The 27,488-nt window shown below is 42.1% G+C and overlaps 1 protein-coding gene and 1 long non-coding RNA gene across 2 annotated transcripts; both read left to right on the forward strand.

Annotated features, from left to right (window-relative positions):
* Window positions 1-922: 922 nt before the first annotated feature.
* Window positions 923-11,820, forward strand: rint1 (RAD50 interactor 1). Its single transcript, XM_053415419.1, has 15 exons — window positions 923-1,356; window positions 1,906-2,031; window positions 2,258-2,373; window positions 2,585-2,758; window positions 3,357-3,497; window positions 4,417-4,609; window positions 4,975-5,085; window positions 5,378-5,603; window positions 7,129-7,266; window positions 7,514-7,608; window positions 8,000-8,104; window positions 8,888-9,108; window positions 9,428-9,608; window positions 10,580-10,698; window positions 11,334-11,820. Exons 1-15 carry the CDS (start codon window positions 1,123-1,125, stop codon window positions 11,545-11,547), a joined length of 2,394 nt encoding a protein of 797 aa, XP_053271394.1. The 5' UTR covers window positions 923-1,122; the 3' UTR covers window positions 11,548-11,820.
* Window positions 11,821-15,192: 3,372 nt separating this feature from the next.
* LOC128428704 (uncharacterized) lies at window positions 15,193-27,300 on the forward strand. Its single transcript, XR_008333817.1, has 3 exons — window positions 15,193-15,651; window positions 21,009-21,072; window positions 27,237-27,300. It is a non-coding gene; the product is annotated as an uncharacterized LOC128428704 (long non-coding RNA).
* Window positions 27,301-27,488: the final 188 nt, after the last annotated feature.

The following is a 27,488-nucleotide window of genomic DNA, read 5'->3' on the forward strand; positions in this document are numbered from 1 at the left end:
ACGGACAGAAGTGCAACAGATGCCGCATGTAACAAAAGAACAATATTTACATTCATGAGAAAAGACAGTGTAACATAAATGGAGAGGTGTGTCAATGTATATTTATACAAAAAGGAAAATGGCAATGCAACTTATCCTGATAGAGGTATTACCAATAATGGAAGAATATGTGGGCAGGCATATTACATATATCTAAGAAATCTAGTTCTAATCATAATCTATGATCAGCTGCCACACTCTTGGTCCACGGTCTACAATCAACCACCATCATGTTCCACCATCAGGATCATGATCCATGATGTGGCCCCAGTAGCGATCCTGGATCTGCAAACGATAAAGCACAAGGACCATGGGCAAGAATTCAAGTCAGCCACATGTGTTGATGAGACATTAATATGGTGAAGAGGGAGAAGAAGGAAGAGAGGCTCCATTTGTCAAGTGTCCCCTGACAATCTAGGCCTATATCAGCATAAGTGGTCCAAGACAGACCTGAACCAACTGTAATCTTTAGCAAAGAGGAAGGCTTAAAGCTGACTGCTAAACGTAGCGAGGGTGTCTATTCACCGAAAATGGAATATAAACTAATTCCAGTGATGTTTTCACTAGTGTGTTTCATCTAAAGGACAAATTGTTGTTTGCTTTACCCTAGAATGGGCAATTTGTATTTAAATACTCATATTTACATCATTTTTCTCTTTCATGTTTGGAAGGGGAGAGTGAGGTGAGGGGTATTCAGCTGCAATATGCAACTTCACCACTAGATTTCACTAAATTCTACACACTGAGCCTTTACATGTTCAACAAACTGAATAAGGAATAGTGCGTGGATGTTGGCCATGAATTGTGGCCCCTTTGTGGCCCCTTACTAAGAAAGATCCTAGATCCGCCACTGTTGTGATGACGTGTAACCAGCGGTCTCTCCTGTGCCGACGTAGCAGCTTCAGAGAAGGGTGACCCTGGTTTCTTCATCGGCTTGCCCCGCGTGTACAGGTTGAGTGGAGCAAACAGAAAGCACGCTTAAGAAAAGACGGCGCGACCGCCCGCGGCTCACGCGTAGATATTAAACGAGCGCCTCCCCTCTACAAACCGGAAGTTTATTGACAGTGTCATCACAGAGAAAAGATGGCGGCGGTCTGTGCTGCAGAGCAAACTGCAAACAAACCAAATGACAGCGTTTCATCGCCAGCGAGCACGAGCAGGCGAGGCAGCGGCTCGTGTGCGGCCGAGTCGGGCGGAGCGGAGGACTTCGCGCTGGGCTTCCTGCAGAGGGAGGTGGGCAGCGACCTGAAGTCCCTGAAGAATGTCAGCAACCTGCTGCAGACACTGACAGAGGAAAACAAGCTGCTGGAGAAACAGGTGGGAGCTCAACTCCTTTACACGTCTTCTCTTGAGCTGCATGAACCCACTGGGAACGTGTACTTACTACACTTCTATTGGAAGTAAAGATGGAGCCTGTGAAGCCCAGACAGACAGAAACAGGTCTGAATTGGGGCTATTTTCATGTCACCTTCATGACACTTAATATACAGGCTGAAGATTGTCTGAGTTTGTTTTTCACTTCTCGACATTACTGACATGTTTGACCTCTGAGTATTCAGTGATGTCTAATCTGTGACAGTGCAACAAAGATACAGGATCATTCAAAACAAACCACAACGTTTTTACATCCAGCCAGAGATTGTGCAGAGTGTTTACTATGCCACAAATGTCCTACAACATCATAGATGGATAGATGGATTCTATTTAGCCCTTTTTAGGCACCAAGCATCTTCCTTAACCTTTCACAGTTCTTCATGACTCTTGTTGTGTTCTTAGGGTTGTCGACACTCCACAAGTTCAGGTCGGCAGGTACACTCTGTGATTGCCGTGTGTGATGTGACTGTTTGTTTGATTTCCGTCATCCAGGTTCTGACCGTATCCAGTGCTGTGCCTCCTAAAGTCTCTGCAGCTCTGGCTGCAGCTGAGGAGGCGAGATGTTCCCTGGACGACCTGCAGCAGAGAGAGCGACTCATCTCCAACATGCTGCACCAGGTAAAGAACCCAACAGTTCAAATATACCAGATGTTCATTTTAATAAACAGAGAAGAAAGTGTGTGTGTGTTGCCCCCCCTTTAATGCCAGATCCCAAATATTGCTAAATCTTTTAAATCCCTGCTATGTTCAACAATTCAATGTTTTCATTATGGTGGAATCTAGCTGTGACTATAAGGTCCTGTCACTTATACCATGATATGACATTAATGATCCTTTCTTTTAGCACCTACAGGGGGCCCAGCCGTGGATGGATAATCTTAGCCAGGTCCTTAATCAAGTGGACACCATTGAGAGACACATGAAATACCTTCGCTGCCTTCAACATATAGAGGAGCTCAGGTACTGTAAACACAGGGAAGGGAGAAGAAGTTACTGATTCGGTTCCTGAGAGAAAATCAAAATGACTTGAGCAGGTGGATAAAGGTCGAGAATGTAATGGAAAGCAATGCTAAAACAATTAAGAATCATTTTCTTTCTCCTTGTTTTTTTTCCTAACATGCAACATTTTCTTGTCGCCTCCATTCACTTATGAAGCGTTGTGTGTCTGCAGTGCTGCAGTCCAGCAGTGTCTGATGACCAGCAGTGTGTGGGAGGCCATACGGGCAGTCGACAGCATGGCTGCACTGGACGCTGGCCTCAGTCAGTCCGGATGTACTCACCTCCAGGACTTCCTTCGGGAAACGCTTCACTTCTGGCACAAAATCCTCAAAGACCGACTGACCAGGTTAACACAGTACCTCCTCCACCCAGCACCCACCCGCTCGACTGCAGGCTTGTCCGACACAATCACAGTCTCAGGACACACAACATAGCTGGTCGTGGTGCCAATGTGCAATGCTAGTTGCCAATGCCTTGCTAAAGGGAAGGACACGGGAAATGAGCACCACAACCACATGAACACATACCAGATTTACTTACCAGATTGATGTTTGATGTCAGGAGTGTGATTTGATAAGCGGGTGCCCGTGCTGCTGCTGCTTGAAAAGTAGAGCTTCTCTCAACTCCCACTGCTTTCCAGTGACATTGCAAAGCAATGGAACCACAAGTAGTTGAGCAAAACATGACATCACCCCATTCTTAATGAATGAGCAGCCCTTCTATTGAAGCCTCCAACACTTATGGTAGATTGTTGCATAACGTCACTGGGTATCTAAATGTGGCACAGCACAGAAATGCTATAACATACACAAGCATTGCCTTAGTATTCTGTGCCATTTCTGTTAAACGTATTCAGTCACATAGCGATTTCTATAACATGCCCATCGGCAACACTGTCTGTTTCACGATGTGAGCTAAATCATTCTCCTTCCATTCTTTCCCAGTGATTTTGAGAAAGTGTTGACTCAGCTTCACTGGCCGATCATCTCACCTCCGACACAGTCGCTGACGCCCATGGCTAATGGTCAGGAGATCAGCAGCCAGCTGGAGCTGCTTGTCACTCAACTGCTCGCCCTGCAGACCTCGTATCCTTCTACACAGCCACAGCTTATTACCTTCATGTAATAACCTTCATAGTTGCCCCACGCATGCTTTTTCTGGTCTCCACAGTTGTAGAGAGTGGTTATCTGAGAAAACATAGCTTCTCTGTCAGCTGTCAACCAGTCTGACTCTTCTCGTCTCCGCATTTTGAGGAGACACTCCAGAGACTCTTGTGTGGGAAAACCTCAGGAGATAAACAGCTTCACAAACACAAGAAAACCTGCCAGTGTGACGCCAAATCAAGGTCAAAGCTGCATGGATCACACCTGTAGCTGCAAGATTTCCTACATATTTGTACACTGCTGCCACATGCTTGATAAATACATAAATTTGCAGGCCTATAGGTGTTTCTGACAAAATGATCAGCGATTATAAATTCATGTACAGCTGATTTGCTTTAGTAGTGCTCTGGAAGAAACATAACTGTAGCTTGCAGCCTTTAGCCACACTAATGATTTTGCTTTTGGAATATCACTGGTTCGTCCACAAGAAAAGGCAAATGTAATGCTGAATACCTTTGTTAGATGTTTACACACAAGTAACAGTTATTTATACAATGTTCTCTCCTCACAAAAGAACATGTGTTAAACATTTAAATCAAGTCAAAGCTGCAAAAAACATTTTTCAGTATAAGAAGGGAGGTTGTGCCTCTTGTGGCTTAGCATCTTTTCCACTTGAATACAATAGAATATATTTATTATCATCATTATTCTCTTAAATGAGGAGTAGCTACAATAAAAGTTACACACATCTTACACTGTGTTTTTGAACAAACAGATGATTGAAAGTACCTGGAGACTAGATCATGAGATGAAGCTGGTCCACCACAGGATTCAGTTTCAAACTTAGGACAATGTCTGTGTAAAACACTGTGTGCTTGTTTCTTTAACTTCCCCCCTCCAGCGATGACATCATATCTCAGATGGCTCTGGCCTCTGGTCGGGGTGTAGCCTCGGCCCCGCCTGTGTCTTCTACTTTCACACCTCCGTCCCAAGCACCTCCCCTCTGTCTGCCCATCCAGATCATGCTGCTGCCGCTCAGCAGGAGATTCAGATATCACTTCTACGGCAATCGACAGACCAACTCTCCCAGCAAGGTCTGTCTCTCTTACCCAGGCACGCATACAGTAAGACATGTATGTAACATGTCTGAAATATGTCCTGTTATTCCTCCACTTAAACAGCTTCTTCCCTCCTTTTTATAATGGTTGTTCAGAACTTTTGCCTTCCATCGTGCTCAGATATATTGTACAAACTACTTGCACCTACTTACTGCGGAACTCTATCCCTATTCATCAAAGTTCCTACACACACCCCAACTTCCTGCAAGTTCTTCACCAACCCTCAATTCACGAAACTTCGCTCGCATGATAATTTTAACTCTTACAATCCCCACGGAGGAAAAAAAGTCTGGTGGTGAAGCTGTGGAACCTTCGACTCACCCTGTGTCTGTCCTTTCCAGCCTGAGTGGTACCTCACACAGGTTCTGATGTGGATGGGGAACAGCTCGACCTTCATGGACGAGAAGATCCAGCCGATCCTGGACCGAGCTGGGGCCACCATCAGTGCCAGGGTATATTACTCTATTTTCCTTCTTTTATCTCTTTTTTTTCATGGAACTAATCATGTAGCTTTCTTGAAATTCTTTCTATGGTAATGACTTTGCCTTGAGAGAAGGTACATAACTCAGATGTGTTCTCTACTAAGAAGCAGAAAGACACCACATAGCATTCTGTTAACAGATAGCAGATATGAAGGGATTCGCTTGTTCTCGCTGGAACGGAATTTTAATTCTCAACACCTAAACACCAAGACCACAGGAAGCTCTCAGGTTTTTTCAGATGACTCTCTGTCTGTGTGTATAGGTGGAGCTCTGGCGAGGCCTACTGTCTCTGGTGCAGGAGAAAGTGGCCAGCGACGCTTCCAGGCTGCTGTACGACGACATGCTCCTCTCTCACCTGGTGGAGGAGGTGCTGCAGTTCGAGAAGGAGCTCCGGAGCAACCAGTCGTACCCGGCGGGGCTGCCCGGTCTGCTCCACCTCCTGCTCGATGACGCAGTCCTTCAGAAGTGGCTCACTGTGGAAAGAAAGAGTAAGTTGTCAAGGATGCAGGAACTTAAACCTCAGAGTTTGAGCCCAGACTGGTGCTTTCCTTTCACTCCCAGTGTGATTCCTAGTTAGAAGTATACAGTAATTTAGTTATTCCATCATTATTATAACAGGTGATTTTGCCAACTGCAATTTACAGATATATTGATTTTGAATAAGTGTTATACATACAGGTTAGTGTGGGATTGGAGCAGAGAGATAGTGTTAAGGTGAACTGGATTGGAAGATACATCTAATGTCTGTGGTTAAACGACCTCAGGCCATAGAATGTATCATCCATATGTAAAGATATGGCAGCTCCAAATCCTCTTTATTTCCCCCTGGTGGCTGGCTACAGTATAGGTCATAAACCCTGTTCATGAACCTGGATTAGTATGTGTCGAATACATTTTCCTCAAATATTTGAATGTCATTTTAGGTTGTTTTTATCACACAAGTGTTCATGTTTCTTATAAGTTAGATTTGATAGTTAATTAATGCTATGAAAACATCATGATTGACAGCTAAGACTTCCAACTGTTAGAGCGCGAGCTGTCAGGATCCCAAAACTGCTTCTCTGCTCCATGATCCCTACTTTGCAGACTGGCTCAAAATGATGCAACCAGCACAAGAGGTCAGCAGCTGTATCTTAGACATTTAGGCTTCATTTTTTGTACATTGGTTGGAAGTGAAGATGCATTGTCCATCTTAATTTACAGTCTATGCCTCAGGCAGCACTGACTGCATATGATGATCTTATCTGACTTCATTAGTATCTGTCCAATCTTAAAACACCAAGATGGAATCTGTTTAACACAGGCAAATCAAAAGCAGGGGATCTCTTGAGCACAGGGGTGGAAGACCTTGCGACAAAAAAAGAAATAAACCAGGGCACTCCAGCTGTTGAAAAAAATTGAAAGCCTTTATTAGAGCGTCTAATGCATGACAAAGATTTAAAAAAAATTGCACCTGCACACTGACCTACATCAGGGTGACTAATCAGAAGTGAAGATTGAAACAGACATATTTAGGCCTGTGAGAGATCAGGAGATCACATTGTAGTTCATTACAATAATAGACTGTGCATGTGACTCAGACTGTGGAAAATCACCACATACAGACATATATATATATATATATATATATATATATATATATATGTATACACCACAGTACGGTGACAAGAACACAAAAACCCATTAAAAAAAATCCAGTTGTGGTAAGGGAGATGACTTTCTTTACCGATGTAAACCTGCACATCAGAGACGTGGTTCTTTAATGTTATCTGTACTATTTCAAACTAAATGAATTGAGCCACAAAACCTGTGCAACTTTCCTATATCTGTATATATTTGTTTTGTATCTTATATGTATGTATGTATGTATATGTATTGTCCGGATATTCATGCTGTAGACTGTAAGGTGTAACACTGGCTACACCGAAGACAGTCTGCAAGGTCTCAGTAAGTTTGCTTCAGAAGAGCGAGTGAGCATTCCTACTAACTCTGTGTCCCTCTCTGTGTTTACAGTGGCAGTGGAGAAGATGGACGCCATGCTGTCGGCCGAGGGAGCTTGGAGCTCTCAGTACAAAGACATCAGTGATATGGACGAGCTGAAGGCGCCAGATTGTGCAGAGACCTTCATGACTCTGCTACAGGTCATCACTGGTGAGACGACTGATCTTCAGATATTGTGTAAATGTATTAATCGTATTTGTTATTAATTGCCCAACATGAACATCAACTTAAAAATACATTTCTTCTCTCTGCGTTGGCGCCACCAAGTGTTGATATGTGAAAAGCAGTGAATCCATTAAATACGCATCTTTGCTACTAGTGAAAACTTCCCAGGATATCTTCAAGCCACACAGGATGTTTATATACAAGTTTTTTGTTGTTGTCTTGCTGTACTCAGAGCGGTACCGGGCCTTACCCTGTCATGCTGCACAGCTGAAGTTTCTGGGGCTGCAGAGAGAGCTGGTGGATGACTTCCGCATACGACTCACCCAGGTAATAACAACAAGAAACACTCAGTAGTGATGAAAGACACTTGGCTCATGGTTAACAGGAAAAACATTGAGGGAATGATGGACCCAGACTTGTGTAGCTTGTGCTAAACTCTCTTTCCCCATTAATTGTCCTCTGACTCAGACATTCTCCCTCCTGTGTTTTTCATAGGTGAAATGTAAACTTGCCTTTTGAACGTTGTCCACAGTTCATATCTGTTAACAGCTTTGGACTAGGTTGTTTTTTGAAAGAAATTGAATCTGTAAACAAGCCACAATTTCTGTCTTTATGCTCTAAAATATTCTTCTGCTGTGTCACTGTACACACTTTTACAGATAAAAAGGTTGAGAGGTAGATGGATGAACCAGTGGTGGTATTCTTTTTTCCCCCCCAGGTGATGAAAGAGGAGTCTCGCTGTCCCCTCGGTGCCCGTTACTGTGCCATCCTCAATGCTGTCAACTACATTTCCACCATCCTGGGAGACTGGGGAGACAACGTGGTGTGTGGAGTTTTAGTCATTCAATATATCTATTTTAGTGATGCATTTTAAACACTCGCATCCAAAAGGAATATTCTGTTTGAACTTAAGTTATATATTGTACAATTAGTTAATCAGAACACTGTAGATGCTGTCCCTTATTTCCTCAGGATAATACAGATATTACCCCAAAAATTTAAATGCCACCATACAGTTATACACCTTCGTCAACCAATCAAGTTACAGTTTACAGCCACATCTGTCCAAACTCATACTATATATATATATATATATATGACTTTATGCCTCCTACCACAGCAATCACCAGCATGGAGGTATAAAAAGTACCATGTCAAAAAACATAACAAAACTGAAGTGTGGCATTGAAAGACATTTCCTATTGAACCCTGCAACAGTACGTCACCATAAAAACAAACTCAAAGGATAAGAGTGAGCTATCTCACCTTTCGGGCCCTAGCAGGGGGAGGATATTTATTTAATTTGTGTCGTTGGCAAAATGAGAGTTAACATATTTTTCTGCAAATCTTCAATTTAATTAAAGAAGCCAAACCTTTCAAGTGTTGACTGTTTCCAAACAAAAACTGAAGTTGAATAAAATAAAGTCAGAAGTTTGTAGAATCTTCATTTGATACCAAGTTTTCTTGCTCAAACGACAACTTAAGAACAGGGTGAATCTGTGTATCAGTCTTTTCGATCTCTATGGAAACACACCCTCACATGATTGTTTTAGCTTAAGCTCTTCACTGAGATAAGCGTTGACCAATCTTTTTATTCCTTGTCCAGTTTTTCCTCCAGCTGCAGCAGGCGGCGGTGTCACTGGGAGACGAGGCGGTGCTGGGAGACCTCGGGCAGATGGAGTTGGGCCGTCTGGCCTCTCTGGAGGGCTCTCTGTTCGAGGGGCTGTTAGCGCTGCTGGATCGCCTGAAAGGAGATATGATGGGAAGACTCCTGGAATGGACCATGAGGGAAATCACAGAGAAAGCCAAACCATACTCTCACGACAGGTAAGACATGAGTACCTTACATATTAGTGTTGGGCGAAGGGAACGTTTCGGTTCATGCTGTTAGCGTTCTTAATGGAGTTACATCTAAAGGGACAGAAAGATATTTTTGTGATGAGCACTTTTAACACTTATAAATCAGAAGATAGATAAATGACCAGATCAGCTCAGTGTTTTTATTTTTAGCTTTGTGGAAAACCTGTTTTTCAGATCATTAGTTTATAGCCTTAACCCTGATTGTACTGTATTTTTGTTATCTCACTGACGTCTGGCCAAAAATAACAGATTTACTCTCTTCTCTTTTTCCTTTGACTTTTTTTAGGTGGCTGTCTCTACCCTCCCCGCATGACCAGTCCACCATGTCCCTGTCCAGTTCGGCATGTCCCATGATGCTGTGCGTGAGGGACAGACTGTTGAACCTTCATCAGGTCCTGAGTCTGACTCTGTTCCAACTCGCCTGGCAGGGCCTGGCGGATAGACTCGACAACTTTCTCTACCAGGATGTAAGAAATGAATATCCACTGAAAGTCCACAGCCCTGTCCGTGCTTTTATGATTTTAATGATTTGTATTTTGTGGCAGAGCATTTAACAATAAACTAAAAATGATGCGATCCAGCCGGACTGGAACGGTTAAGATTGTAGATGAAAGGCTATCGCAAGGGGACATGTTGATCAGAAATGTTATAAAGCTCATAAATCATGTTTAAATGTTCAGTAATAACTTTTAGTTTGGCTGTTCTTTGTTAGAAATCCCTTTAATCTACCTGAAAGTACAATAACAAATCTGAAAGGAACACATCTGACTCAGGCTGTAACAATTCTGAAACCGAGACAAAAGCCATGACAAACATTCCACAATCTCGTGAAGCAATACAGAAGGAAGGACGCCCCACCTGCAAAGCTTAAAGTTAGGGCGAGCTGTTTCTTCAATATATGTGAATATTACACACTGGTATTGGAACTGCATGTGTCACGTGACCTTTTTTTCGTCAAATCACAATTGACCATCTGTTTTAATTAGCTCATTGTGAGACTGCTTTCAATTTGAAACATCCATCCCCACTGTTCACACCATGCTCTGTCCCTTTTCTTTATAACTTCAGATTATTTGCTGATGGCTTGACAGTCAGCTCAGGAAATACCTGTGTGATTGTTTTATCTTTTTGTAACAGTGGAATTCCAGCAGCCTCCCTGATGACACCTTGTGGTTATTGGTGCACACAACAATCCCATCCCTGACAGCCTCCCTAATATCAGCCACAGCGGTTGAGATGTGTTCAACCTCATGAACACAGACTTAAATTAAATTATAATTATTCCACAATTCCTCCATAATGATCCCTGTGCTTGATGAAGAATGAACAGTTTTTTGTATAAATCTAAATCTTTTGTATGAAACTGCTGATATGTGTGGTTTTCAGACTGTGCAGTGACACTGAGCTCATTATATCCATGTGTCTCCCTGCGTCTCAGGTGATCCTGTCAAATCATTTCAGCGATGGCGGAGCCGCTCAGCTTCAGTTCGACATGACAAGAAACCTGTTTCCTCTGTTTGGTCACTACTGCAAAAGACCCGAGAACTTCTTTAAGCAGTAAGTGTGTCTGTGTGTGTCATTAGAACACACAAATGCGTGTCAGGCTTATCTCTTATTTTATTAATTCTCATGTCTGCAGCTCTGATAATGGTGTACATAAGAAGGTATTTAAAAAGTATAACAAATTAAATATTAATATATATAGATATATAATATTAAAGTTGTAAATGAAGCTAGTCTTGTCAATATTTGATAATATAACAACATTTATTATAACAATAGATAACATTTGGTACTACTCATGCTCATATGGACAAACTATAGATTCTGCCGATCCCCACAACTAGGGAGTTGTGGCAGCTAAAGAACCAGATGCATTGCTTTCAGAAAGTGAAAATAGTCAAAGGAGCATGTGTTTTTAGTTTTTATTTCCTCTACTGTGTTGTCTATGTAAGTTGTGCAAATTTAAAAAGTTCATAGTCAGCAGTAAAGGGAGCTCCTCTCCTCCACAGAAAATACATACGCTGTTGAAATACCTCGTCAGAATCCCAGCCAATACTTCAGCACCGTTGTGATGTCATTTGCACAGTGTACGCCTTTTGGACAATCTTGCTCAGGTAAACCGAGGCTGGAGTGACATTTCCTACACATTCGTCTCATTAGTTCTGTCTCTGTCCGCTCTCTGTCCACAGTGTGAAGGAGGCGTGTATCATCTTGTGCCTGAAGGGGGGCTCTGCCATCCTGCTAAGGAACCTCCTCAAAGAGTCCGAGGAGGGGACGAAGGACTGGGCAGGTGCAGAGGATCCCTCGCCCGAGTCTGCGCTCAATGAGTTTGGGGTTTACTGCTTGGCACCGTGCGACGTGCTCATTCTCCTCAACCTCCGAGCCTCCTGGCCTGGACAGTGACATTTCCTCCGCCCCTTGGAGGTTTATATCGGTGTATATTAAAATATTTCTTATTAAATATTAACCATCTTTGGAAAGAAGACGTTTAATATTTGTCAGTTATGTAAGGCTGGGCTGTTCAGATAGTATGATTATTATGTTGCACTTTTTTTAAGGGGGGACTCACTTACTCACCTCAGCTGACTGAAGTAAACCACAACACAGTTATTATTAACAATTGTGCTTCGTCTGAAATATTATGTATTAAAACCCTGCAATAGTGGCATCTTCCAAGACTTACTGTTTTTTTATGTTAAAGGAATTGGTGGGATTCAACAAAGTAGATTGTTTGTTTATGTTAAAAGTAATCAATAGTTAATTATAAAAGGATTGGTCCACTAATAGACCAATTGCATACAATCAGCCATTATGAAGTAATACTGTAGTAATATTGTTGGTACATTTAAAGGCAAGAACTTGCTTAATCTATAGATAATGTGGTTCTTTTACTTTTAAGTAAACATTTTTTTACTTAGGAGTAACTCCTCTACAACTGGTAAATAAAAATAATAATGATACTTTTCATTTATATAGCACCTTTCAACACAGTTACAAGGGGCTTTACCAGTTAAAAATAATATATTGAAAGCAAACTATGGGAAACAAAAAATAAATTTGGGCAGGAATACAAAAATCAACCCAGGACTAGGAGAAAGCACACCTATAAAAAATGTTAGCGGTGTATTTGTGTATTTCTTCTATTTCAGCACATAATTTAATGTAATTTCCATCTAATTTTATTTGTGCCAAATCATAACATTATATTCAGGCACTTTACATAGGAAGGTCCAGAACCCATCATATGATATATTCTCATAATGGAGGAACAGTAGGCATTTGAAAAATCTGCGTCTTTAAATGGAATTTTTTTATTATAATGACAATAATGTTATTGTTATCTGACGTCATACATGGAGTAGCCCCGCCCATCCCCTCCGCCGCTCCTCCTCTGATTGGTCAGTCTTTGTATTTCCGCCATATTCAAAGAGAGTAGTCACGAGTCTCTGTTGTAGTGAGACTTCACGTTGTTATTCTCCACCTTCATTGACATAAAACCAGCGCTGCCCTGCGTCGCTGTGGTTTCAAATGGGCGAAACCAGCGAGGCTCCTGCTCCCGCTCCGCGTTGTGACAAGCTGAGGAGAGAGCCGAGCTGCTGGGGGCTGAGGGGGAAGTCCCCGGCCGATGACGCGTCTCCCCCGGGGAACAGCAACAGTAGCCTACGGCGGTGAGTCCATCTTTGTTTGTAACCAGTGAAACCACAGCAGCTGAAACCCGCTAACACTGTTAGCTAGCAGCTGTCAGCACGCGTCAGCTCATCACTGCAACGAGCTCTGTGTTGCGTAGTGGCGAAATTATAGCTCTTTAATGGATGGGGCGCACAGTTATAAAGTGATGTCATTCACGTGAGACCTGCGAGCGAATAGTTAAAGTACACACGTTTAGTTTTACTGTGATTTAAAGTGCACCTCATTTCTGCTGCTGCGTCGAATCTCCACAAGAGGGCAGCAAAGGCTCACAATGCGCCCCTCGAGTCCGGGAAGTTGTGTCTTCGCCTCCCCCCCATTTTTTTGGTCCTGTCAGTCCCATCAGTCCATCAGCATGTTGAGATATGTTTTTAATATTCTTATTTATTTTGCCAGAGCAGTCTTGTGTCTGTTTATCATTCAGACTCAGTCTATCCTGTTTTAATTCATCTGCAGACATCATGTTTTGGACTTTTAGAAGAAGTGTATGTGGATAACAGGTCCGATAAACAAATCCTTTAGTCAGTAGGTAGTTTATAAAGTATAATACATTTTTGTTTAACTGTATAGCGCATATTTGCGTAATTTGCCTTAGGGGTTTAATAATCGATTGGATGCAACATCCTCTGTCCTTAACTGTCAACTAGTGAGGACAAAAACACAAAGACCTCAGAGAGAGGGACATGTGAGGGATCCCTCTCCCTTGACTGGCAGGAGTGCAGAAGATGTTGCTTGTACCAAAGCACATCAGCACAATAACAATATCAACATGTACGAGAGAAGAGAGCTTCTAACATGAATGGAGACAAAATAAATTATCATAATAACAATAATAGAGTCTACGCTCCACAGTGTGGCCTTGGCAGCGATCCTGCAACGCTACGGCACAAAGTCTCAAGGGGAGAAGTCAAGTCAGTAACATGTACTGATCAGACATTAATGTGAGGATGAGGAGGAAGGAAGAAGGAGAGGTCCTATGTGTCCCTCCAACATAACTTAAGAGCTGGTCCAAGACAGAGCTGAGCCAGCTCTCACTTTAAGCCTTAACTAAAAGAAAGGTTTTAAGCCTTACTCTTAAACATAGAGTGTGAGTCTGCCTCCTGAAATGAAACTGGGAGATGATTCCACAGGACTGGAGCTTGATAGCTGAACAATCTGGCTCCTACTCTACAGTTGGAGACTTCAGGGCCAATTTGTAAGTAAAGTAACTTGTTAGACTTTTATAATAAAAGATAAAATGGTTTTAATGCCTGTCTCAATGCAGTACTCACATAACCACCCATATGTGCATTAACACTGTTATTACTTGTTTTAATATCGTTCCTGCCACACTGACAACACCCAGCATAAAATAAATACCCACTGGCTTTGACTAATGCAGACTGCTGATGTGTCATAGCTGCAGCCGAACTTTCTTTTTTATCCTGCACTGAGATGTGAATGTAGGAAGAGATCACTCGTGGAATGGATCAATTCACAGCCAATATTGAGAGGAGAAATAATCAAAGCAACCAATAACTCTTGAAATGCACAAAAGGATGTGAGAGTCTTGTTTTATGGGATTTACGTAAAAATACGTGATCTTGTTCTTTGAGTAAAACCATTCAAACTAATAAATAACGGTGCCAGTTTGAATATCAGCTGTACGAGTAACATCTGACTGATGTTAGCCAATAAGAACAGAATTTATTGGTGCATCTCTTTTTATGGAGAGACCCTTAAAATTCCCAAGGCCGCACTCGCAATCGTAAACCTTGCGTTCAGGCCGTGTATTCTCAATTTCTTTTTACAACTTTTGAATCTTTAATCAAATCAAAAAACTACATTCTACACACACAAACATTCCCGATGTAATGTCTTCAATGTATTGGCCATACATGTGACCAGGGCTTCAACCACGTCCCAGCCCGGAGCTCATTTATTCCAATAAAATTTGATATTTCTGCTAAATTCTCAGACTGTTGGCTAACGTCGTGGCAATCAGTGTGTTTTGGTATAATAAAGCCCTCTGAGCATTTATATTGCTTTCCTTTGAACCGCTTTCCATGCTGTGTGCCAAAGCGTCCCGGCCCTGCCCAGTGCCCAGCTGCACGGCTCCGCAGACAAACATGGAAAGAACATCACCAATATTTGAACTCAATAACAAGATTTACCGGGGCAAAAATAGCAATGAAGTTGAGCGAGCGAAAAATAGGGTTTGATTTTTCCCAAGTGAGACTGGCATTCATGTACAAGACGGGCACTGGATGTTTTAATTTTGAGCGGTCTTGCTGCCAAGCACGTTCAGAATCCAACTAACAGAAATAAACGAGGCTGGTTCAAAGTCTGTGAACCCGACGTTGTGGGTACATTGTTCATGTAAAGCCGCGGGGTTAAGTTTTCACGTTGAGTGGGCGGAGCGATGTCATGTATGTTGTTTAGCACGAACGTTATAAGGGTGCGGTTTGCGTCTCATAAAAATGGAAACACTCTCAATAAACATCACATCATATAACACTTCATATAACAGCAATATGAACATGCAGCCCCGTGAGATGATCTTAATGAATCCTGCTCCGTCTGCCAGCATCGTGAAATTGCTGCGAGGGTGCACAGAGTATCAGGTGGACGTGTGCGTGCAGGCGGGGTCAGGAAGCAAACAGTTGAGTTTCAGAGCCAGTTTTGACAAACAAAGGCAGGGCGAGCAGGGATGCTAATGCACTGAGTCACGGGGTACACTTCCCCTGACACACCAGAGCAGGTACAGGAGGAGAACCGACCTTTGTCCCCTGGCTGGTGGCGGCGAGGAATGCGTGGTGATGTCAGTCACTTGTGAAAAAGGTATACACACAGGGGAGTTATCAGCTTTCAGGGCACCATACCGCATGGGAAACTAAACACTGAAGTGTTTCCCTTGGGATTTTTCTCAGGAGCAGTGCTGTTGTGATACCGGATCTGTATTTATGTGCGTCAGTGGAGGCTTTAATTGACCTTAGTGGGCCTGGGCAATAAAACAATATCGATCATTTTTGCAGTGTAGTCTCTATCAATAGCATTATAACTATGCATCTATTTACTGCTTATGCATTGTGTTTTTTTGTTACTTTTCTGTGAATAGAAAAATATTTTAAAACACAGCCTTCACTCAGGATTAAAAATATGCCTTTAAACTCATAATAATAATATGACATTTATCGTGATTGACTAATGGGAACATTTTTATCTTGATTTATTTTTGTCCAGCCCTAGACTTTTTTAGAACTGGATCTTTTGACTCCTGAAGAGCCTCTGGGGACCCAGATTACCCTCATACTAAATGTCAGAGGATGAAATTCCTGGATGCAGAAAACTTTGCACACTATTTTTATTGAACATAAATAGAAATAGACAGTTATGGAGCAGGTCTCTCACAAAATGTGGACATAGTAAGTTGAACACTGGTATCATGTGTACCCTTATAGCATTAGTAATCATTTAACCTGAGTTAAGTGGCCAACTGCCTCACACTCAATCATTAATTAATGCACATGCACATCTAATGAGATATATATGACCTGCAGAGAAGATTGCACATGAATTAGGAAATCAAATCTGCCTTATATTCCAGAGATCGGATTCTCTTTGAAGAATTTAGTTTTCAGATGTGTAGTTGTTGCTCATCTGTCCACGGGCAATTTACCAAGGGTAAGCAAGGATCCAGTTTCTCACTTTGAAAGAATACAAAAGTGTTGACGTATCGACTTGGCTGGTTAAACATGGACCTGCCGCCTCATGGTATGATCTCACCAGCAGCCAGGCCAATGTTGGACTTTAAATATTTGGATTTTTTCACTGGTGAAATAGACGGAAAGTAGACATCCCAATCAGACCATGTAGTTGCTTCATTGTGAGCAACTTTCAGTTTAATCAAAAGTCATGAATACAAGAGACCAACTAAAGCCTTTTGTTTTGTATAACACTATTACACAACCGTGTGTGCTCTCCAAGGCATTAAGACAGAAACCAAACAATATTTATGTATTTTTTATTTAAAATGCAATATTACAGCTAAAGCTTAGAGCTCAGGTGATCGATGATATTGGCCTTTATGAGCATTTCAAATACTTGTATCAGTGACTTGTATTAACTTAAAGTTTTATGTGGGTCTTTGATTAAAATATTCACAAATTCAACTCAAAACTGGTTATTTACATCAAATTTGGGGCTAAATGTTCACTGTTTTTGCTCAAGCTATCGCCTAAGGGACGTGAGACGATATCATCAGTAACTTGCGAGTTCACACGATACTCGTTGCAGCCTACTCTCGCTAGACAGCACACAGTCAGCACCATGAAACTGAAGTGACTTGATCAGTTCATTTTTCATAGCTGTGCTTTTGTGTCATCTCAAAAATGTGATCCGTGGAAGAGGCCTACAGAATTCAAAATAACTTTTATTTAAAAAATACAGTATTGTTTGGTGGAACTGCCGAGCAGATACTTTATAGTAAACTGTAAAGTTCTGTTCAGGCAAAGTCCTGCATCTTTCCTGGTTCAACAGATGATTGGCGGTTTCAGGGGCGGGCGGGGAATCTTTGACCTAAAGAGCTTTGTCTTTCCATTTTATCTTCTCTGATCAAGAACAACTGTCTTTCCTTTCAAATACCCTTGTCTGCTTCAGTGCCACTTGCCTTTGAACAATTGTTAAGGCCTTAAAACCCCTCAAGCTCATTATGTTGCAAATTCTAAGCACAATCAATGTTATGTCAATATTGTAGAGTGAGTTTTTTTTTTTTCTGTATGTACACTTACGCACGAACACAAGCATCTTAGTAATATTTACATTTGTAATTTCTCATAGATAAACCTCTTTATTGACCTTTGACAAAGTCCATTTCAGACAAACACACCCTTGTGTATATTATAACAGAGTTGTTAAATACCAAACAATAGTAAGGTCTAAAATTCTTCTTCTCCCATCACGGCTCCATCTATTCACTGGTTAGTAAGAAACCGTGGACGTCAGTTCTTAGGTTATCAAAGTTTCAAATATCCAGCGTTATGGAGCATTTCAGCATAGATTGAGAAGACAAGTGGGTGAAAACTTCTAGAAGTGCAACTTAAATCATGTAAACATCGACATGTGGTTAGGACTGTAATGGAGTTTACTATAAGAAGTGTGTGATTAGCCGTACAAAAATTCTATTTTCTATTAATTATTCCGATTATGGTTTTATTTTCATAGAAAAAACAGGTAAAAAATGCCTGTCACCATATGCAGTAGCTCCAAGATATCTTGTTTACCACAGTGAAGCATGTCATACTCATTCTCTCATTACAGGAGATGTTTTGCTGGACAAAAACCTTTAACGATTAGCTTATGAACTTTGATCAGATAACCTGTGGCGTTTTAACTAACAGGGGCTCCTCCTGTAGAAGTATACAGACTCACATTATTAGTGGTCAAATATATGGCTTAGGACACTTAAACAGAATAACCTACCCGTGCCAGGGGTGTTAGCACTTTGACAGTTAAATCTAAACAACACCTGCAATGACCTTTGACCCCTGACTTGCCCCGGGGACACCCAGGGAGCGTCTCATTTTCCTTCCCTCCGTAGCTGCTGTTGTTCCCTCACAACACATGCTGTTTATTCCAAGCACCTTACAGTAGCATCGGTGCATTCTTTTCCAATGTGGGTGGTCCAAACAGGACTATCAACTTTTCTCTACTTTTATTTTATTGTCGATGATTGTGGTATCACAGAGTTTTGTAAACATCTCAAACCACTTCTGTACTGTCGGATTATTCTGGTTTGTTGAGAGCTTATTTAGTGGCATTCTTATGTACAAAGCTTCCCAGAAATCACTCGTTAACCATGTGACTAAAGGGATGACTTTCTCATTCCTCAGAATTTATTGCATACCGGATGTTTGGATATCTTACCCACACCTTATCTGACGTGGGTCAGATAAGGGGGTCGGGCCTGTGTTCATCCATTTATGTAACTCACTCTCATTGACCAGCTTTGTGGAGTGAGGCGTTATACTCCTCTCTCTGGCTCTTTCTTTCGTAGAACAATTATTTTTCGCTCTTATATTATCAAGGATTATAAATGTTTTTCGGCAGAAACTAAAATATTCCCGTCTTGTCCTGATCCTTAAAAATATTCTCCCTCCTCTCTCTGAGTAGGAGCATTTCACTCCATGTTTGAGCATGGCCTTTTTTGGAAACAACTATAAATGTCTGTAAACATTACTGTAAACAATTTTTTTTTTTGATGCACTCACCTTTTACCAAATATTTACCTGATTCATTAGGATTTATTTAGATTAGCTTGGTGAGGACTACCACCAGAAGGCAACACATGCATATGATAATAAAAAATAAATTCCCAGCCTTAACTGAAATGACCCTTATTATGGATTTTTATGAAAATAAATGAAACCATCATCACCATATCGTTATGCTTATTTCGATACTCTTTTATCATCCCGTCGACTACACTCAACCACTGTGGGTGCCATCAAATTAAAAAATATCACACCCACGTTGATGAGTCATGAGATGAATGTAGCTTATTGTCTACCCCAGCACCGCGCCATATTTAGGAGGTGTGAAAGGTTAGCAGGGAGTGCTGCCAGCGCCTGCAGTGCTGTGGGACAGTTGCTGTGTAACTGGATGAACGCCACCTGAAGCAACACTTGCAGGGCGACAGTATGACTGGAATGGCTCAGCCTTACGAGCAGCACTTGCCGGACACACACGCAGAACAAGTGTTTCTGAGCAGCTCAGCATTCTCCGCATGCTGATGGCCTCCTTAGGTCCCGCCATGGGAGCCCCCCTACCCCAAACCATAAATCTTCAGTATTATAAACTATCATTTACAGTCACTGCAACGATTACGATCATGGACGAGTCCCGGAACTGGTCATTAGATCTGAGCAGTGCCGGTGGTTTGGCTCCCTGTGCGGTCACTTCTGAATATGATGAGCCATCGTTGTGTCATCACTCTTTTAAACATGCTCCACCATGTCTTAACATTTCATCGTTTGTTTGAATGTTCAGATAATTACAATTACGGTACTTGGTATTTATTACAAATAGTTTTTCCTTGTATTTTCACAGCTAGAAACTTTAGAAATCTCCCTTCTAGTGGTGTTTTTTTAAAAAGGTCACAGTCTCTACCAATAAATACGATGATACAGGAGTCAGTCCCTGCTGTTTACAGGCTGCGTCTACTCGGTAGGACATAGCCTTTGTAATGTATTTACTTGTTGCACAGTCACTAAGCCATGTATGGCAGTCCGAGGCCCACTGCTCATTCAAAGTATTTTGTCGTTGTGAAATAATGCTTCAATAATAATCCAGTTTTATTGTTGGTACAAGACAGATCTAAGACGTTGCTTTGATGTTGTTCTTCTCGGTGTATAACCAACTATTCACTGAGCGGTAAGTGTTGTGTCATTAGTCGGCCTAACCTTGCCGTAATACATTTAATTATCACGTGGCTTGAAGGAAAAGTGGTTTGACACGAGAAGGACTTACAGTAGGCATGAATGGATTTTGGGGGGTGGGTGCTTTAGTACAAACAATCCCACTATGGAGTCCCAAAAAAGGCAACCCTCTCCTCTTTCAGAATATCTTAACAAAATAAGACATTTGAACCTGTCCAAATAATTGGGAGGGAGGAAGGTGTGGTATAAAGGACCCCCCTTCAAATGTCACAGGGGTCTTACATCCGAGGACAGCTTAGTGGCTGAGGAGGCTTCTTTGAGGAAGTAGCCTAACTGGGGTCATGTTCCCGTCTCCTCTGTGACTGGGTGGACTCCTATCTGTCAGTCCTGGTCTGGATTGGAGGGCGGCACTGCGACACCACCATGCTGAGGCTGTGGTAGGTAACGGGGAGTGGATGTTTTCTCAGGACACCACCAGTTTCCCCTCTTATCACCTTCTGAATTCCCTGATTACACTAAGTCACTGGCTTTGCTCACTCTTTGGCTGGGACTTTGGGTCACTGGTGGCTAAAATCGATCGGGTGCTTCTTGAATATTCTCATTTTGTGATTTGGTTGGAGTCATGTTTGTTCACAGCACAGTGAGGTGACCGCTTGAAGTGACACTGAGGGCATTCTTCAAATGAGAATAAGCAGTCATGATGAACAGGCTCTGTACTGTACATGGTGCTTTCTGATGCCCTTTATATTTGTTATCACACAGGTCACTGCGAAGAGGAAGCTCCTTCTCCTTCCTCACCCCTGGACCACAATGGGACTTTAGTCTGGTAAGTGCAAGTCTCATATATTCCAATCGAAACAACCTACAGCAGAGAGGGGCAAATAATTTACAAGGTGGCCCATTGCCAAGCAAAAATAAATCATATACCTATTCTATTTACTTCATATGTGATATACGGTGCAGAGTTGTCTTCTGGCTGACTTCTGTCCTGTCGTGCAAACTGGGAGTGCACGTTTAACATCATAACAATCTCTATTGGCTTTAAATCTCATCAGAGTCCAGGAAATGGTATCGCTGTTCACTGTCACAGCGATGAAAGGCGGCTCCTCGTTGGCCCGGGGCTACTCTAACCCAGATAAACCTTTCAGACTGAAGGACAGATGTTTTTACTTTTTTACTTTTTACTTATTGAGCTTTATTAAAAAGATATGAAAACTGAAACAGTTTAGACACAACTGCGACTGGTTTTGATGGTGATTAAAAATAAGATCCTTTTTTCCCCCTTTATTTGCTCAAGATTGTAAATTTTTTATAACTCATAATAAAATGAATGTTGGTTATTGGGATGTAAAAGAGGTGAAATGGCAACCAAACGTCAAAGGAAAATAGGTTAATAGGGAACAAACAGCTATTTTGTGCCTGACTGAATAATTAAGGCTAACAATATGTAGGCCAAAAATTATTATTAACAAATATAAGAGTAAATTATTCCATTGCAATTACAGGAGTTGTTACCCATGTAGAGCTGAAGTAGTTGTGTTGAATGTTGGTTGTAAACACAGGGGCGGACAATCTGAGCTGTTTGAAGTTTTTGTGACCTACGAGTTTATTGTTGTGAGAGTTGCAACCCATCCAGAATCTTGGCCTGGTTTTGTTCAAGGCTGCTGAAGATCTGGATCTGTCTTCGTATCCACAAAGCATCTTATGTTACCACTGGTGCTATTCACTGCTGTACTGAGAGCAGCCTTTAAGGAACAATGAGATAGTCCTGAGCTAACGCAAGGGGTTGACTGCACTCATGTTAGTATATAAAGTAGATGACATCATGTTTCGTGAGTGAGCTCAGTCTGTCAGTGAACATGTAAATATTCCTTTATACACAGTGTGGGCAACAATTTATTTATATGTACTGATGGAAGCTGATGATTATTAAATGTTTACTTAAGGACATGCTGAACAAAAATGGTAAAACAGTAAATTCTGCATTGGCTGCTTGTAATTTGTAGTCTATACCTCTTTCTCTAACTACCAACCAAATTATTCCTGTTTACCCGCTCCCGTCAATTGTGAGTGGTCATGTGATATAAATATTCAGGTGTGATAGTATCGGTGGGGATAAAACTGATACGGAATCTAAAAGCTTATGTTGAATTGTTTTAGTATTAAACGGAATTTTTTAGATAATAACATAGTAGTATGGATGTAGACTAAGTCGGCCTGTTAGGAGGTACTAGGTTCTTTCGCATTGTAAAGTAAACATCTCTTATGCTTCCATTTCTGCTAGCAACAAGATTATCGTCTTACTTATACTACATATGTGAATATTTGCATGAAGTTGACTTCACTCTGCAGGGTAGCAAAGAGTTTTTTGAGTCTGTCAAGCGTTGTGAGGGCCACAGAGCTGCAAAGCCATTCACTGCGATAGAAGCTGTCCCTGTCCCAATTTTTTGAATCTTTATATTTGAAAGACCTTTTTTAATGTTTTTTACACAACAACTGGCCTCTATGCTTTGTGTAAGTAGCGTGTTTATCCCTTTCATGGACTATGCTTTCTGTGTTACTCCCTCAGAGCTAAACTTAAGTCTGGATGTAGGACATGCAGCCTGCTCCGATTCCAGCCCGTAACAGAGGACCATAATGGCCTTCAAAGAGCTGCTGTCTCTAATACACTGGCCTGCTTGTGGTTTACAGTCAGACTTAAATGAAATGAGCATGACCGAAAACAGCATACAGATTAGACAGCGAGCAACATGAAGAGTGGGTGCGCATTCCACGGCTTTAAAGCTGCCTAAAACACAATCCATCCCTCGTCTGAAGGCAGGGAGGGAGAAATAAAAGCAATGAGAGAAGGCCAACAGCTCTTTATCTTGTGCCAGCCTGCTGTCTTTGATTTGCAGACATGGCACGCTTAGCTCTTCCACCAAAACCATGTGGACCTCATTAGGTCACCCTTTCAATCCACCCCCTCCCCCCCGCTTCCAATTTATCTGTCACTTATAAATCGACCAAACAGCAAACAATAAAAGAATCTTGGAAGAGTCTTTGTCTTCCTGCCCCTCATTGCCCTACCTCCCCCTTGCCACTTTAAGCTTGAAGGTTTTGCCAGGCCTTTAAATACAGTTTTGCCAGGTCTCCAGGCTTTGAAGTGGTTAGGGGGGATTTTCTTTTTCACTGCTGCCTGGAGCGTGGCCAGGTACAGGTGGGGGTGCATTGTCCCTGAGGCGAACTTGAGCGAGCATTCCCCTCCCGGGCACTTGGTGCACTTCTCAGACTACATCAGGCAAGAGACCTCCAGGGGCTTTCTGTCATGGCAAGAATGTGCATCAGATTTCCAGCCCAGTGCCAAGGTGGAACAGATCAAACCAGCCTGCCGTTTGGTGGAATGCGAAGGTAATTAACAAGGGTGAGAGTCAGATTCTGAGCTTTTTTGTCTCATCAAGCAACAAGTTCAGACGGCCAGCGATGTCAGCCTCAAGAGTGCCTCGACCGATAAGAAGCATTCCTGCTTTAATCAGATGATGTGATTTAATGTGGCTGTCAGTGGCTGAGTCACGTCTGGTGTTTCACCCAAACAGTGATAATTATTGTGGGAAGGTCTTGCCCAGATCAACAGAAATGTATATTGGTACTAACACCAACACCTTGCTGATTATCTGAATATTTCAGCGTTCCACAGACTGCTGGATTTATATCACATAACCTTTGATAACACAGAAAGCCTCTCAGGTGTTGCACTCCACTGGATGCTCATCCATGTCAGGGAGGGAACCCAGTACAGCTGCTTCATCACTCTGCAAGTAGACCTCGCTTTGATGTTGCATTGCAGTTGTCCACTAACTTGGATTCATGCCTCTTAATAACTGATAGCACGTGTTGAGTGAAATTAGGTTGTAGCCTGTTTTACTAGCTCTTTGTGATGTTTTACAGGCGCTCATAAACGTATCTTGCTGCAGGGATCTGATCAGTAGAGACCCAATATCCACGTGTTTTAAGGCAAAGTCAAAGTTCAATTGTCCTCACTTTAAAGGGATAGTTCACCCAGAAATGAAAATTCACTCTTTTTCTTCTCACCACTATATAGATGGAGGGGTGGGTGAAGTGTTTGAGTCCACAAAGACACTTTAGGAGTCTCAGGGGTAAACAATGTTTCATCCAAAGCCAATACAATTGAAGAAATTAGTGACCAAATATTTAGACATCCAAGTGTCCGCAAGCCCCGACAGTCATATTTGACTCAAAACATTCATTTCCACTGTGTTTTAAGCCTAAAAGTCCACCAGAAGTGGCTACCCTAGCAGACGTTATAATTTCCGATGGTCCCTGAATACACCAGAAGTTAGGCTCCTATCTTAACACATGTTTGGGTCAGAATAAGCAGGTTGGCAGGTCATACCATGGATTTAGTTTTCTCTGAACATCTGACTATGATGTCATGGTAATACGAAGCGTGTGAATGAACGGATGGGATATTGTAGGAGTTGTGGCAGGTAACAAACCCCCCAGCAGGCTGGTATCTAGAGGCAGAAGAGTAAAACCCCTCATTGTGTTTATCTGAAAGTGTGAGACGTGTGTGTATTGGCAGCTCTTCATCCCGGCTCTCTCTTTGTGTTTCTGTTGTGTGGACATCATTATCCCTTTGTGTGGATCTGTCAGTCGCTCCCCAGATGAGTAATGAAGTAACGTGTGTGTGTGTGTGTGTGTGTGTGTGTGTGTGTGTGTGTGTGTGTGTGTGTGTGTGTGTGTGTGTGTGTGTGTGTGTGTGTGTGTGTGTGTGTGTGTGTGTGTGTGTGTGTGTGTGTGTGTGTGTGTGTGTGTGTGTGTGTGTGTGTGTGTGTGTGTGTGTTCACCGGCGAGTGGGGAGGTTGTGTTTGTTGACTCAGAGTATTTACGTTGTACCCAACCAACCATTTGAACAAGTTGCTGCTTGGAGTGTGTTATTCTATCTGCGAGTTGCTGACGGAGGGATTTCCAAAGGTGGGAGGACCAGGATGGCTCATGTTTTTTCTCTCCTTCTCCCCGCTGTGTCTGTTTTTGCACGGAGATTACACTTGTGTCGTTTTTATCTCATATGTAAGACATGCGCTTAGGGGCAATGTTTAACTTGGAGAGGGAGCATTCACACTTAGCACGCACGCTCAGCAGACAGTGACCTGCTGACCTGCTGAAATGTACCCAACCCATTTACTGTGGCTTTAGTGTCCCTGTTCAGACAAACACCTTCATATCCCTTACAAGGCACTCCTATATGATGTGTGTTTTTACATAAGGTTTTGTGTGTACCCCTTCCTATGTAAATATGTATGTGTATATGTGTATAAGCGTATTGCCTTCAAACTGCATTAATATATGATGAAACGTGTGTGGCAAGTAGAGAAAAAAGTTAATACTTTATTCTTGGGTTGAGACATGATTAGATTTAGCTTTTATTGAGCACTGTGAATGACATCATGATGAGTATGCAGACACTAAGGAGGATTAAAAAATGCGTGGGGCTGTACAGTCTTGGTTAAGAGCCTCGACTTAATGATATGTAATGCAATGTAATAAAGAAGGAAGTAGATATATATTAACATGTTAAGCCATGTTAATCCATCAGTGTGTCAGTCAATTCCTTAGCGAGCTTTATAAGCTTTAATACTAACGCTGAAACTCCTTGTGCTGTAGCTGTAGCACTGAGTCTCCCGAGTAGATGTGAAAAAGACGATCTTTTGTGATTCACAGCTCTGTTCACAGGCTCGTATTGAGATGCAACTTTGAACAAACCAACCTATTCATTCTTATGTAAAGTCACAACTCTACTTGTAATCAGGCAGGGGAAATATTTAACAGTGTGGAGCTGAATTTGTTGAGCGGATAGCTCTTAGATTTTTATGGTTGTGGGAAAACAAACACTAAAAGAGAGGAAATGCCTCACAACACCACAGGGCTTTAACACAAACAAACAAACATCTCCAGCCATTCATTGTCAGCCACCCCTGACCATTATATATCCATTTTGGCCCTCCTCACCTCGCTGGTCTATCAGGTCTTGACATCCTGTGTGTCCAGCCAGAAGCATTCTCGCTTCCATGGTTAATGGAGCGCAGTAACTGACCCCAGGGTGTCCCAGCAGCCACCTCTGCTCTTCTGGGCTTTTACAACCCTCAACAGGCCAGACTACTGTTCTCACCTGCTAACTGACTCGCTGACTGACCGTCCACATGCAAGTGTTAAAGTGTCCCACTGCTTAATGAACCCTTTCCTGTTTTCTGCAGGACCTACAGCAGTGTATATTGTAGCTTTACAATAGAGCTACAGGGGAAATGAGCTTAACTCACCTGAGTTACAGGGGGATAATGGGGTGGCTGTAAATGTTTCTACGACAGTCTCATCATGGCACCCAGACAAGGATGTGTACTACATCAGAATGGAAAGAAAACACACTGCAGCATATTAGTTGTTCCAAAATGCAAGGACTCTCATATTTTCTTTTAAATTGAAATCACAGAAGTGTTGGCATAAATGATCCACTTCTGACATCTTGTTTATCTTGATTGTTTTTAACTTGAGAGAGCGCTCAACAATCTAACTGTCTACAATATCCTTGGGGGCGGCTGTGGCTATGGGGTAGATCGGTCGTCCTCCAACCAGAAGGTCGGAAGCTGGAACCCAGTCTGCATGCTCAAATGTCCTTGGGCAAGATGCTGAACACCGAATTGCCCCTCATTGAAAAAAAGTGCTGCTAATAGATGCACTGTATGAATGTGTGTGGCAAACTGTGATGTAAGGAGCTTTGAGTGGTAATCAAGACTATTAAAAGCACTATGAATACAAACCAAACCATTTACAGGTGCACAAACACCTGGATCAAAAACAAACTGCATCATGTGTGATCCAGACTCACCTGCTCCTGTACGTGTTTTTGGCAGATGTGACTTCTCACGCTATGCATCGTAATCGCTCCGGATGACACGTGCTCATTAATGACACCACTCATGTCTTTTTTTACAGAAGCGGAAGCGCAGGGAGAAGGATGACAGCGATGCAGTCAGCCTCTGCAGCTTCGACTTCAAGGTAAATCACATCACCAGACCTGATGAGGCGGATAACACCCACCCACACACACACACCAGAGTTTCTTACTCTTTCCCCCTTTCACAGTTTATTATAATCATGATACAATTGTGTATTATGTTATGCTAACATTTTGAAATATTGTGTTTCTGTTATGGGATTGTAGTTCGTTTAAAAGTGTTGAAGTAT

The sequence above is a fragment of the Pleuronectes platessa genome, chromosome 22, assembly GCF_947347685.1.
Source record: "Pleuronectes platessa chromosome 22, fPlePla1.1, whole genome shotgun sequence".
NCBI classification, from domain to species: domain Eukaryota; kingdom Metazoa; phylum Chordata; class Actinopteri; order Pleuronectiformes; family Pleuronectidae; genus Pleuronectes; species Pleuronectes platessa.